The 15,544-nt window shown below is 44.1% G+C and overlaps 2 protein-coding genes and 1 long non-coding RNA gene across 2 annotated transcripts in view; 2 read left to right on the plus strand and 1 right to left on the minus strand.

Annotated features, from left to right (window-relative positions):
• Erich1 (glutamate-rich 1) overlaps positions 1–15,544 on the plus strand; it is a gene marked incomplete at its 5' end in the record, with an annotated part of 52,793,804 nt that overhangs the window by 44,774,208 nt on the left and 8,004,052 nt on the right.
• Positions 1–15,544, minus strand: part of LOC120097515 (uncharacterized) — a 97,928-nt gene that overhangs the window by 39,617 nt on the left and 42,767 nt on the right.
• Tcim (transcriptional and immune response regulator) lies at positions 652–1,945 on the plus strand. The gene is given in 1 exon segment (NM_001115043.1): positions 652–1,945. A coding segment is annotated over 1 exon segment (321 nt). The 5' UTR covers positions 652–689; the 3' UTR covers positions 1,011–1,945.

Consider the following 15,544-nt stretch of genomic DNA (forward strand, 5'->3'; position numbering starts at 1 on the left):
CCGATGTCCTCCAAAGTATTTTCTCTGACTCCCAGGCCCTCGCTCCACAAGCCACAGTTACCCTGAGAGGGACAGGCAAAAGGCACACAGACCTAGGCCGTCAGTGTCTGGCCTGCACTTTAAAAACTTCTCTAAGGGGTTGGGGATTTAGCTCAGTGGTAGAGCGCTTGCCTAGGAAGCGCAAGGCCCTGGGTTCGGTCCCCAGCTCCGGAAAAAAAGAACCAAAAAAAAAAAAAACCAAAAAACAAAACCAAAAACAAACAAACAAAAAAAAACCAAAAAAAAAAAAAAAGACAACTTCTCTACAAATCGAAACTCTGCTGAGTTTGGCAGGACTCTTTGTTTCAATTGTTGGTGAAGATTTTTGAGCCTTTTCTCTCTCCTGGTTTCAGCTTCTGGAAGGAAGAGACGGTTTGTAAGGACAAACGGCCGTCAGGGATGTAAAGAGGGAAGCCCCCGTAGCCAGCTTCTCCAAACACAACTTTGAAATGCATTCCAGCATCCGGAGCCAGATATTTGGCAACGCAACTGTTAATGTTCTGTGGTTTTTCCTCCCTGGGATCAATGTGACGTCACCAGTGTAATTTGAGTCCGGAGCTCTGTTCACACTTTAAATAGCAGTCCAGGGATTGATTTTACAACAGACTTCCCTGGAAGTGCCCAAGCTGAGCTGTGAAAGACCCACATCGATGAAAGCAAAACCAAGCCACCCAGCCACCAGCATGTCCACTTCTCTTCGAGTAAGCCCGTCCATCCACGGCTACCACTTCGACACAGCTGCTCGCAAGAAAGCTGTGGGTAACATCTTTGAAAACATAGACCAGGAGTCCCTGCAGAGGCTCTTCAGGAACTCGGGAGACAAGAAGGCAGAGGAGCGGGCCAAGATCATTTTCGCCATCGACCAAGATTTGGAGGAGAAAACTCGAGCCCTCATGGCCCTGAAGAAGAGGACAAAAGACAAGCTTCTCCAGTTCCTCAAACTGCGGAAATACTCCATCAAGGTACACTGAGCACAGCAGGATGGCTAAGGAGCTTATCCACCAATGAACCTTTAAAGACCCAGTGAGCCTGCCAGTCTTGGCAGGGGCAGTGTCCCGCACAAAGGCTTGAGAGCTTCTCCCGACAGGACTCCGAGGATGGAAGGGACATACCTCACCAGCTACACAGACTCCCAACTCCTTACAGCCCTGAGCTGTCCCACTGGGAGCAAAGTGCCTTCAGCAGGTGTTGAGAACTCTCGCAGCAGGAAAGGAGCAACACAGCCTGAGAGAATGGAGGCACGGACCAGAACTTGCAGAAAATGGCATTTGTGGGGACTGAGTGCACGCATCCAGGGTCCTGGGAAAGGCCCTAAAACTAAACTCAAACCTAACTTGGTTTTTGTTCTTGTTGTTTGGTTTGTTATTTTGTTTTCTTTCTTTTTGAAAAATATCGAAGTGGGTAAGGAGAGGGAGGAAAGAGAAGGAATATGAACCGTAAATGGTTTACTGAAGTTTTGCTTTTTTGTTTTTTAACCCGAATGTCTTAAAATGTGGCTAAACCTCCGTGCTGTTTATGGGGTCAAGATTTTTACAGATCAGTAATTGACTGCTTGCATTTCATACAATGCCTAAGACAGTGCGCCCCCTGGTGTTAAAGTCAAAGAACTGGATGCCTTGCCCAGCATGGTGGTCGTCTATGGATTTGTACACATTCCAAAATGGTTTGCCCAAAGTTGAAAGAATGGGGCCCTTCATAAATCTGAAGGACTGTGAACGATTTTCTAATGTTTTTTTAAACTTTCTGGCTAATGCTAAAATATAATCTAATTAAATGTCCTACAGACACCGTAGCGAGCATTAGGATATGAATATGAGAGATTGTTTAGAAGGATGCTGTGGTATTTTTTATATAATTTATTATACATTGTAAGTGATACATAGCCTAATAAATTATTATCAACTTAGCTTCTCTTTCTCCGTGATGATCGGTCCCGGGGGAAAATATAGGACGGTAAATTCTGATCATTGTAAACTTTTCTAGGGGTTGACTCTAAATCTTTCAGAGCAGCTGTATGCTGATTGCCAAACTTTTCCAAAGCAAATTATTGCTCTAAGTGTCTAGAGAAGTTTCTCAACCCCATTTTAAACCCCATGGCATAGATATAGCTGCCCACAGAGTAATTTAGCAACGTTACTCTTCTATATCCATTATCTATTTCCATGTTTGTGAAATTTCTCCTACAGCAGATCCATACCCATTTGTTTCTTCCTAAGCAGTATGTTTTGAAGTTGGAGTGAATTATGATAAAGTTTCTGTGGGTTATTCTAGCATTATTATCTCTTTCCTTATGCCAGCCTAACTTATAACAAAGCGTTTGTAAAGAGGCATGCGCCCGTGCCCACTGTGCTTTCTTAACAGAAAGGCAAAAACCGTTTCCAGAAATTCAGGAGACCTACCAAGTTTCCTTTTTTTTAAATGCTGAATATACCATATCAAAACAATTGAGCTGTCTGAACTCTTTCAGGAGGGTCGAAAGCCAGATTTTATTTTATTTTTCAAGTTAATGAAGTTATTTATTTACATCTGAATCCCAGCTTACCAACCTCTTCTCCTCCCAGCCCCTCCCCACCCCACATTGCACCCCTTCTCACAAAGTGGGGAAAAGCAGGAATTTTAATTACAAAAATTATAAAAAGAAAAGAAGGTAGTTTTTAAAAAAATCTATATTTAGTTATTAATTATTGTTATTGAAGGTCATTACAAATTAATACATGGGACTCTTATCTAGGCTTATAGGTCAGTGTTAGATCACTGACCAGCATGGACAAGACCCTGAGGTTCAGTCCCTGGAAATAAAAAGAAAAGAGGGAGGGGGAATTATGCTAGAAGGTGCGTGTGAGCGCCTGTGATGTGTGTGTATGTGTGTGAATGTTGTGATGTGTTTGTGAGTGTGTGCGATGTGTATGTGAGTGTGTGCACATGTGTGCCTGTGTGTAAGTATACGTGTGAGTGTGTGATGTGTTTGTTAGTGTTTGTGTGTGTGTGTGATGTGTGTGTGAGTATATGTGTGAGTATGTTTGTGAATGTGCATGTGTGCATATGCATGTGTGTGTGTGTAAGAGAGAAAAATGCCCATGTGCATTATCTGAGAGGATTATTTATCAGCTTCATCAGATTTTCAGAGACAACCATGATACTAAAATAAGGCCCGAGAGCAGGTTTCACTTGGCCAGAATCTGCTAGTGAAAGTGGAGACTGTAGAGAATCCTGTTTCATTCTCCTGCACACTGAGCCAGTTACTGCTGCCAGTTACTAGTCCTGACGGAAAGCATCACGGGAAATCTTCAAGCTGCCCTTCATGGGCATGGCTGCCTATGCTTGAAATCCTACCACTCAGGGGCAAGAGACAGGGGGATGGTGAACTCGAGGCCAGCAGCTGTCTCTCAGTAGAATCGTGTCTTAAGATCAATTACTCCATCCCTTCCTCCATGCATTCCCATGAAGAGAGCACATCTCGGATGCTGGACTTGGACCATGGGTTTAATCCCCCGCATGCACTCGGAACTCTGTTTTCTACTGCTGCTCTTTTCTGTGGTGTGCAGCGTTGTCTGTCTTCACCAATGCATGAGGGAGAAAAACAAAAACTCCTCCGGTAGCTTGTTATAAGCTCTCTCCCCTCTTCTGGGAAGAACGGAGTGGAATCAGTGGGATGGTGCAGGATGATTTTTAACTGCATAATAAACCCTAGCAGTGTCAGGTAGAAATAGGCGTTATCAGGAAAGAAGAGCTGTGGGGTCAGAGAGATGGCTCAGCAGTTCAGAGCACGCGCTGTTCTTACAGAGGACTGGTTTTGGTTCCAAGTACACATAATTGCATGACTGGAAACTACCTGTAATTCTAGGGATCTGATACCTCTGGCCTCAGCAGGCATCTGTACCCACTCGTACAACCCACACACGGATACACGGGTGTACAAAAGCCAAAGCAAAATTTAAACGACGTAAAGGAAGGATTATTTCAGTTCTGAGACAGGGAGGGCCATCTCGACTGTAAGAACCTAGTGTAATAAGAGATAATAAAGGCATAAAGGGCTTGGTGGCTCATTAATCCGATCACCTCACTGGGATCATAGTAATCACTGACTTCTGCTGACGTATGATACCGATGGCCAGATAATTCTCTAAACGCTTTTGTGAGATAAGAGATAAGGGAACGCAGGTCTGCATTGGTGAATCCCTGTGCACAAAGCTTCAACAACTGGGGGAGCTTGCTGGTGACGTACAACTTAGGAAGGTTGGCCTTCATGCCCTTAGAGAGAAACTTTGACTCTGTCACCAGGAGAGACCCGGCTCCCCTCACCCTCTGTAGTTACTGACTCACCAATCAACTGGGGAGATGGGAGAGCGTGGCTTCTGTCAGCCACTTTGTCTCACCTGTCTATCTGCTTACCATGGAGTTGGGAGGAATCTGTAGCATATGGGATTTGTTGGGAAAGGTCTAGGTTTTTGTGTCTAGCTACACATTCTTCTATTGTCACAGGTGATTTGAATGTCATTGACATTTCCTTGAAAAGCTGGATCTGCTAACTTATAAGAGAGGCCACTGCCTGGGTCCTTGTAGAGCACACCAGGCCCCTTTCTGCAGCCTGGCCTAGGTTTTAGATGGCCCTTTGTGCATGGGGAGCTGATTGGGGTGGGGGTGTTGAATTTGTACCTTATTTGCTCCCCCAGCAAAATGTAGGAGGTAAAAGTGTGGGCCAAGGCCAGAAAAGAGATTGTTTCCTGTTAAAGGGTTGACAAGAGCGTTGAGACAAACAGGAGGCAGACATTGGAACAACCCTGGTTGTGACTGTGCATGCTTATTTGTGTGTCTGAGCATGTATGTGTGTGTCTGAGCATGTATATGTGTTCTCTCCGTGTGTCTAAGGATATCTGTTCTTGTGTGTGTGTGCATGTCTTGGTAGTCTGTCTTTGTGTGTGAGTGTATGTGTGTGGTTTTATGTATGTGCATCTAGGTGTGTGCACCTATGTGTCTGAGTGTATAACAAATGTGTGGCTGTGTATCTTATGGCTGTATATGTGATGTGATGGAATGTGTGTGTGTGTGTGTGTGTGTGAGAGAGAGAGAGAGAGCGAGAGAGACTATGTTTATCTGTGTAGATGCATGACATGTCTGTGAGCATTTGCACATATGCATGTGCCTATATATGAGTGTACATATATGTAACTGAGTGTACATGTATGTATGACTACATTTGCATGTATGTGTGGCTGTGTATCTGTGAATATGTGTTTTTGTCTATGTGTCTGTGTGTTTATGTGTGTCTTCATGGCTGCATATGTCTGTGAATGCATAGGATGTCTGTGTGTGCATGAGTCTATATTGTATGATCCTGTTGGTGTTTGTGTGAATGCACACATGTACCTTTATGGCTCTGCATTTGTGTGTATGTGTGTCTATTTGTGTTTGTTCATGGAAATGCAAATGTATGTATCTAAGTGAGCCCAGGTACGTTTCTGTGTCTGTGTCCATGTGAGAACATATGTTCCTGTATGTGTGTCTGTGTATATATCTGTATTCATTTGTTTACACATTTGTCTGTATGTGTGAGTGAATATTTGTATGTCTTTGTCCAAAGACTGTATAAGAATGTGTGGCTTCATCTAGTTCGTGTGTATGCATATGTGTCTAGAAGAGTACATATATGGATATGTTTGTGTGAATGTGTCTATGTATGTATGTATGTATGTATGTATGTTTGTATGTATGTGGCATATGTGTACATATGACTGTGTGATGTATGTATGTATGTATGTATGTATGTATGTGATATGTATCCATATGACTGTGTGAGAAAGTATATTCACATGTGTACTATCTGTGTTTGTGTGAGGCATATGTATGTATCTGGGTATATGCATATAGGTATATTTGTGTTTGCACATGTCCATGTGGATATGTGAGACTATGCATTCATGTATGTCTTCATGTGTGTATCTGTGTTCCTGTGTATGTATGTGTGTATCTGGGTGGGCACTCATGATGTTCTTGTGTCATATGTATATGTCTGGGTGAGTGCATGTGTATGTGTGCTGCATGAGTGTATGTTTGCATGTATATCTATAGCCGTGTGAGCACGAGCATGTGTGTCTGATTGCATGTGTGTGTTTACTGAGAATTAGCACATAGTCCTACTCTGGGAGAAGCTTCAAGATTCTGTGGAAGAATAGCAAACAAAAGGGAAACCCTTTTTGCTGGCCCATGGGCATATTGTTCACGAAGGCAGGAGTGAGTGAATCCTGTTTGAGTCTCCTATCGATTGTGACCCGGGGGCGTAAGCAACAAAGAGTGACCATTAGAAGATGACCGAGCCTTTAAGGACACGTGGGATTGATTGTCCTGAAAGCCATAGAGAAGTATTGGAGACTTGACACGTGCCAGTAACGCTTGCCACCTGGGCGTGCACATCTGGCCTTGAAATACAACCTGTGATAGCAGCTGAACTCACAGCTCGCCCAGATCCCTCTGGAACCCCGTGGCCTTTTCATCGTGCCACGGAGGAAAAAGGCATTGGGGACCTTAGCGACAGCAAACTGCTACATGACAGCTACTCCTAACACAGAAGAAGAAAAGGCTGTGTGGTGAGGTGGGAAAATGGCACGCACTGCCTGGCTAAAACCCACGATGGTGCTTAGATCATGCGTCCAAGTCTGACTATTACACTAGTACTGTGCATAAATATTTGCCTATTTCTAGACATGTGGAGTGTCTGTCATAGGCCCACTACAACAATTACATTTCAGTGTGAACAACCATGGTCTGTAGATACAGTTCAGACACCTGCTAGCAAAATTACCTTACAGAAGTTTGGCACTAAACATCACGTCCCTGTAAGGCTTTGTGGAGTCTAGAAAAAGCAGGTTTCTTCCTGTAGCAACTTTCCCACTACACACCTCACCAAACACTGCAGACAGGGCTGTAGGGGCCCAGAGCACCCCTCACCCCGCACTCACACTCTAGGCTTCGTTTTTCCACCTGTGGGCAACAGCAGTACACAAATACCACCAGATTAAGAAAGGAATTCAGGGGAGGGAGAATTCCCAACTCTTCTTAGACAAATTCCTTTCTTGCTGCTGTCTGTGACTGGATAACTCCAGGTTTTATTCTCATAGGGTGGTTTTATCCCCAAGGGCAATGGTGAACTGTACCTGACTGGCCTCCCGTGATCGCTGGCGTTCCTCCAAAAGCAGGAATTTCTCTTAAACACAATAAAACCCCAGTGAATAGTTTTGGTCATTAACAATGTCACCATAGGCACAAGGTGAGGGAAAAAGGCCTTGTGTAGGTCGCCTGTACTTTCAGACCCTGTCCGTTCTGGGTGGCTGGTGCCCTCACCCAGGCTGGCTGCTAATGTTTTCCCTCATTTCCACTACTGAGAAAGGGCGGAGTCTCTGAGCCCATCTCCACTGTGGGTAGAACTGTTATCATCTGCGTGCCTTCCTGATCCCAAACCCTCTGGTTATAAAGCCCAAGACAAGACATTCACGAGGTTCCATGAACAGCTGTGGAAAACATGTTTTACCAAGCCATTTCCTGGGTTACTCTGCATCTTCTGTCCCTTCATAACAGAAGGCAGGAAAAGGATCTAGCTCTCCTGGCTTTGTGGCTTTCCTTAGGACAGTAATTCTGTCATTTACTGAAAAGTCATGGCTCATGTTTTGGGGAAGCTCTGTGTTGGTTGTAATGATCACAGTCGGCAGAGATCGATCTCCCCTTCAGTCTGATGAACTGCATTCTCTTCGGATTTAGTCTGACATTTGGCATGCGTGTATGTTTATCAGGAAAAGGTTTGGTTTCCAGCCACTCTCTCTCCTCACCCTCCTTATGGATAGCTCTTAACACCACTGAAAGGCTTGAGAGAACCCTATTAGTCTTGGGGAGTCGTACCCCCTGATACTGTGGGGTACCCAGGTCCAGGCTCTTCTCCAAAAGCTTATTCTTATCAGAAGGTCTGGGGAACACTTTAAAATCCAGGCTGGGTTTAATGACCCAGTTTCAGGGGATGGAGCCTGCTATCTGTGCATGGCAATAGTTCCTCAGGTGGCGGTGGTACAGCTCAGTCAGATTGAGAACCATCGAGCTAGATCTAACTAACTCGCGTGCTCACTGTAAAGACAGGGCGCATTTCTATTCCTCCATGCATCTCCAGGGCTCTCCATACAGTTGGCTAACAACTGCCCCGAGGCGAGATTTGACCCTTATCTTGCGATGACTCACTCTTATCATATCTAATCCAAATAATACCATTACCCTGACTTTCTGTTCCGAGGAATCTAGCCTGATTGTACCAGTCCCTAGTGATTATATCATCGATGAAACTCCCCAAAGGGCATAGTCTTAGTGATCACTACGCTTTTCAAAACACCAAGGGGAATGTCTTTTTTCCTCCTCACATACTCCCGGCTTGCTGCTATTACAGACTTACTTCAGACAAGTTAGTCTTTTCAAAAGGACCACTTAATGGTCCTTACCAGCAGCCGGTTAAGTGAGTTAGTGTATCAGGGGCTATGGGACCGCTTACCCTCAGATGCTCCTCATCCACAGAGACCCTACAGGGAGGATGGGAGAGGACCTGGGAGACTCAGTCAGGAAGACAGGACTCCTGAAGTCAGCACTGGAAAAACAACCAGCAGCGACAGTATGCTGAGGGACAAAGCTGCTCTCTGATTTTTCTCACTTTGATCCTTTCTGGTGACACCTAGATAGCTTTATGAACTGTATGGCAGACAGACCATAGGGTTTATGAAGATCAGGGTTCTAGTCCTGTGGCAGCCTTATTTAGTTTCATGGGGTTATTTATGCTCTGTTCAACCCATCTCATTAACAACTTATGGTGATGACAATATAATCGTTTAGTTTGTTGGGACCACCACTGTTTATGGTTTGAATCTGAAACATTCCTGGCTTATGTTTGGAATACTTATTCTTGAAGAGCGGAAGTATGTTGAAAGGGCGTGGGACTTTTAGGAGGGGGAAACATCTGGTAGAAGTAGGGTGCCATCAGTGGGCACTCAGAGGTTAGAGACTCTGGTAATGGTATACACTCCATTTTCCAATAATGCTCTCCCTCTGCCGTGAGCCCCACCATGTATGACTGTACAGTCTGAAACCATGAGTCAGAGTAAACCACCCCTCCTTAAACTGCTCTGTCAGGGATTGGGTCATAGTGACATAAACCATAACTAATACAACCATTGACTGATGAGCTTAAACAAGAGAGATTTATTTCTTCCCAGTTCTGGAGGCTGTGTGTGAGGTCAGGGCTGCTGGTATCTGGGGCTCCTCTCCAGGTAGACAGCAGGCTCCCAAGTCTTTCATATGCCCTTCCCTCTGTGTCTCCAATGTCTAAGCCACAGATATACTGGACTAGAGGTCAGTCCAATGACTTTAACTGGCTTTCCTCTTTCAGGGTCTACCACCAAATATAGTCATACTCTGAGTCATTTCAACTCATGGATTTTCACTAAGGGTATGCCATTCAACTCAGAACACCTCCGTACCTGTCTTTCTTGATTGCGGTAAGTGTAAAATAATAACCCATGTGGCATTTGAGCTCTTGGTTAAGTGCCAGAAAGGGTGTGTGAGCTCTGCTCTTGGTTAAACATTACAAGTGCTTCCAGTGTAGAGCTTAACATAGAATAGGCACCTCACAAGTGTTTGTTTAGTTTTTAACATGAACAGATAGCACTTCAACACCGGTATTTGTTTGTGGTATCAACAGTACTCTTTGAATGTACCTTGGCATTTATCTCCTTGGTCCACCAAAAAAAGGCCTGTATCTACTGTGACCCGTCAGGGAGAGCCATGGTTCATATTGAAAGAACTGTGTGAGAGACAGCATTCGGCCAGAGTGCATTTATTGCCACTCCTAAGTACTTTGCCTGCTCTCCCTTAAGCATGGGCACTTAAAATCCTTCGGTGGGAGTGAACAAGTTCCCTGACCATCCAGAAAACAGCTTTGCTGACATTCTGGTCTGTTGTTTTTGATAGAGTCTCTGTATGTCTTGGTACAGATCTAAGACAGCTGAACACTGTGTCCTGGCCTCTTCCAGTTTGAGTCCTATCCCAACCAGTTACTGCCACAGCCTGGGTGTTTCGTTCGGGTGAGCGTGACGAAGGCATTGGCATTCCTCCACAAGGAAAAGGCTGTGCTGACCACAGAAGTAACTCTATACAGCCCACCTTATAGGGAAAGGATTACAGAATCAATGGAATGGCTTAGGTAGCAACATAAGCTGTGATTAAGCAGTGTGGGAACTGGGGAGGTGAGCCTTGCTGCTGCTTTGCCAAGAAAGCTTTCCTGGTTGTTGATTTTACTTTGGGGGAAATTTAATATTTGTGTAATTTCTTTATAGTATATCTTATAGTGTCATATATATATATATATATATATATATATATATATATATATATCACACTATGTTATCCAGAATAATCATTTAGTAAGATAACTTGATTAAAATAAATCAGTTAGATAAGTGTTGGACATTATATAGACAAAATGACAATTGGAATATCTGATATTTTGGTTTAAAACTTTTTACAGTCACAGTAGCCATGAACGAGGGTCTTTCTCACATCTGGAGATCAAGCCTAGAATGTGAATTTTTTTCTCTTATTTTTTCTTTTTTTCGGAGCTGGGGACTGAACCCAGGGCCTTGCGCTTGCTAGGCAAGCGTTCTACCACTGAGCTAAATCCCCAGCCCCGTGAAATTTTTTTATTCCTGAAAGATATCAATGGGCCTATATCCCATTGAATGGATTTCAAATTTGCTCTCCCCCTCAATCTCTTTACATTAGTTTCATGTTATCTTAAAGAGATGTAAAAGGATTGAGTTTTCCTTTGAATTTTAAAAGTTCACTGATGCTTTCAGAGAGATCTGTGAAAACACAGCACAGATGAGGCCCAGTGTTTGCTCGAGGCAGCCTGGGATGTGTCCAATACAGTACCACTCAGAGCCTTGCAGCTAAGCTAAGAAAGAGCAGAGACTCAACATTCTGGGGACCACAGATGGCTCGGGACGACATTCCCTCTAAGAAAACACACCATCTATAATATAAACAGTGCCTCCTGATATGTGAATTAATGGGAGAAATTCGATCACTAAATTACAGGGGGAAATGCCAGTGAAGGCAGAGGGAGCTGGAGAGCTCCTTGGACGCTTGCCCTACCCCGGGCAAGCTTTGCAGGACTTTTCACAGCAGAGCTCACCTCCTGATCCCTGAGACATTCGGACATCACATGTAACAGGTCAATCCCACAGGTAGTAACTTGAGGTGAATACTACTGTGCTTAGCACGTATGTGCCTGAGTGCTTTCTTCTGATCTGGGCCAATGTCACTGTTTGCTGATTCTCTGGTGCATGTGTGGTCAGCTTGGCTGGATGATATATGGTGACCTCATTCAGATAGATGGGGACTAGCAGACTCTTGGCCCCAGTGTCTTAGTATCTACCTTTTTTTTTTTCTCAGATTAGCCTTTGGTGCTCAACCACAGCACTGCCATCTACACGTCTCTCAGCTTCTTCCTCTGTGTCTGGCTCATTGCTGGATACTCTGTTCACTACAACCCTTCTCTGTGAGATTAGCTCCTTACCATGCACCCTGAATAACTCCCCCTACAGCTCGGAGAGTCAACATCCTCCCTGAGAAGATCCAGATTAGTTGGTGGAGCTCCATCATTCACTTGGGAATTTTAACTCACCCCATGGCTAACTAATGCAGCTTTCAACCTTCTACCTCTATCCCTGGACCATTCTCCCATAATACCTTTATATACTGAAGTGTTCAGAAAGCATCGATTATCATTTTCCTATAAGCCCTCAGTGAAACAGGCAGAGCAAAGACTTCCCTCCTGTCCTCACGTTTCTATGCCAGCGTCAGTGCAGTTAGCAAGTGTCAACAGGTCTCAGAACAACTGTACTGTCTCTGTGCCATTCTCCATATGGAAAGTGTAGGTGGTGTCACCAGACCTCTGAACTTGTTCCCTTCTTAACCTCCTCCTGGAAAGGTTTTAAAATTAACTGCCTGTTCTGTTCTGGGGGACAGCAGGCCTGCTGCGATGCTGGCCTAGGGGAGACAGACTGACTCAGGACGAAGAATTAATGGAAGCTGGCTCCTGCAAGCAGGAAATGCTTTGATAGGCCCTTTCCTCTTTTTGTTACACGAAGAGCCTTGACAATGGGCCCCACCTCGGGCAGCTGCTCTCACCCCGGTGATGAGCGCAGCACATTTTCCGAGTCAGACTTGGAGTCTGCACCGGGCAGTGCTCAGGAAGGTTCAGTGTCTGGGTCTGTCCTTGAGCTTCTGTACTGGGGAGGGCGGAGGCTGCAGCTTGAAGGCAGACGGGGAACCCTTGGCACACGTTTCAGGAAGTCCATCTGCTGCTGTTGTTCCTCTGACCTTTAGCTAGAACCTTCCCTAAACTGGAAAGAAACTACCAGAAATGAACTAACGCCAAACCAAGTTAGGCTCTTCAAAACCAAGTCGAATTAGCAAGTACTAAGTGAGTATCACTAAATGCTTGACTGGGTATGCTATTAGGACTATACAGGATTACTCAGAATTTCCTTTGACCTTTTCAACATCGCTGACAGGCACATACTGTCATCTCCATTTAGCGATGAGGAGACCAAGCTCACTGAGGCTCACCCGCCTTTCCGAAGCCTATCTGATTTTATTAGAAAAAATAAGGTAAGTCTAGGACTCCATCCCAGTCCTACACAAAATCTCATCATGACCCCTGACGAATCCCAACTTCTGAAATTATCATTTTTTATTCTCCATTTCTGTATTAAGTGTCTAAGAGACTCTTAGACAGGTGGGAGTAAAGGAGCCTGGCTCCGACGGTCTAGCTCCATTCTATGTGACATTGTGTCAGTTACCTAACTAAGGGCCATCCAGCACCTTCTGTGACATAAGGAATGAGACTTAAATGGAATTTTAGCCCTGCTCGTTCTTAAATTACAACAGAGTCATAAACAGTGTGTGGATTTTGTGGCCATTTGGGTAGCTACAGTCAAACAGTAACAGGAGTGACCAGGGAAGCAGGTGTCACCAAGGACACCGAGAAAGAAGAATCCTTGTCCACACTAGCTGGAAAATATGCAGAGCAGCATGGTAATTATTTAAAAGCTTTGCTGTAGAATGACCACATGGTTCACACACACACACATACATACATACATACATACATACACACATACACACATATGTACACACACAGATACACACATACACATATATGCACACATACACATATATGCACACATACACACATATACACACATGCACACATATACACACATACACACATATACACATACACACATATACACATACACACATATACACATACACACATATACACATACACACATACTCATACAAACATACATACACATATACACACACATACACACATATACACATACACATATACACACACATACACACATACACACATACACACATATACACATACACATATACACACACATACACACATACACACATACACACACATACACACATATACACATACACATATACACACACACATACACACATATACACATACACACATACATGCATACACACACATACACTCATACTCACACATACACACATATACACATACACACATACACGCACATACACACATACACACACATACACACATACACACATATGCACATACATACACATACTCACACACATACACATATACACATACACATTCACACATATACACACACATACACACATACATATGCATACACACATATACACACATACAGACACACATACACACATCACATACACGCATACACATGTACATATGCACACACACACACACACACATCATTTACAGTAGCCAAAGACAGGGTCAGTGCACACATCCATGGATCAATGGAAAACCAAGAGTTAACATGTAAATGAACTGTGATTCCACCTTAGAATTCTGACACACAGCCGACCTGGGTGAGCCCTGAAGACATCATGCTGAGGGAATTAAGCCAACCACAAAAGGGCAAATCCTGCTGGATCTCATTGGCCTGAGTAAGGCACACAGAGGCGGGGAAGTCAGTTTGGGGCTGAAGGAAATAGAGAGTTGAATTGATCTGCAGCTCTATTTTAGGAAGAAGAGCTCTGAAGTTCAATGACGATTGATATGGATACGAATGTGCCTTGTGTCACTCAGCGCTATATCTAAAACTACCTAAATGGTAAATAGATTACATTATACAGATGTTCCTGGGCATACAGTTGTAATCCCAGCACTGGGGAGGCTGAGGCAGTAGGATGTCCAATCAGGTCAGCCAAGACTCCATGCTGAGTCCAAGGCCAACATGGAATACTAGTAAAACTATATCTTTAAAAATCTAAATAAACAAACAAACTATAGTTTAGAATAAAAATGAAGTTAAAGTTAAGGTATAGATTTTAGTACCCATGCTCAAGAATATTTCCCTTTCTTGAAGTATTAGAGTCATCTAATTACATGGTTATTTTTAGGGATTTTTAAAACCTTATAGCTTCTATAAGCAAGAACTGTAAGTAAGCCATTCATCAAATTCTGCACCAAAGGAAACAGGCTATATGGACACGATTCTGACCCAAGATCAAGATGCTGGTCCATGGTGCAATTCTGTGTTTGGAGAAGTAGAACAGATCTGAGACAGTTAGATCAAGGCAATGCTACAGGAGCCCAGCCAACAGGAATAAAAATGGCTACTGAAGAAGAAGAGCTGTGAGCAGTCTGAGTGGCCAGGGGCATCTACAGAGCATGCATGGTAGAGTGGTGTGAGCAGTGCCACTGGGGAATGCCAGGCTGGAGAAAGGAATATTCGTGTATGTGTGTGTGCGTGTGTGCGTGTGTGCATGTGCACATGTATGTGTGTACACATGTGCATGTGTGCATGTGTGTAATGTGTATTCAAAGGCAGGCTCTATGTTGCTGTGGCTGGCCAGGATCTCACTTTGTAGCCATGTAGACCTGACTAGCCTTGAACTCATAAAGATTTGACTGTCTCTGCCTCCCAAGTGCTGGGACTGAAGGATATGTCACTATGTGTGGCTTAATTTGTGCTTTTTAAAGGCCTTTCCGGCTTTTTTCCTGCCAGGGGGTAGCAACAGCATACAGAGTGAGTCTCCCCAGGAGGTATTGTTGCTGACTAGATTGGAGATGGCAGAAACGGACATGGATGTAGTAGGTAGATTTCAGAGATGATTAGGGAGGCAGCATCAACAGACCTTGGAGATGCCAGTCATTCCACAGTCCTGGGGCCTCTCAGCATCCACTGTCATCCTATTTCTCTTGAGGTACATAGACCTTGCTTCTCAATGTGCCCTTTACCCGACAGCTAGATCTTGCTTTCTAAGGCCTCACTTAGAAAGGCCTGAGGGGGTAGTCAAGTGGTGGGCCTGTGAGTTTAATGCCACTCCACACACGTTACTTCTGCGTATCTCAGAGTTTTTATCACCGAAGGATTTACTTGGT

Source organism: Rattus norvegicus, chromosome 16 (genome assembly GCF_021556685.1).
Source record: "Rattus norvegicus strain SHRSP/BbbUtx chromosome 16, alternate assembly SHRSP_T2T, whole genome shotgun sequence".
Lineage (NCBI taxonomy): Eukaryota > Metazoa > Chordata > Mammalia > Rodentia > Muridae > Rattus > Rattus norvegicus.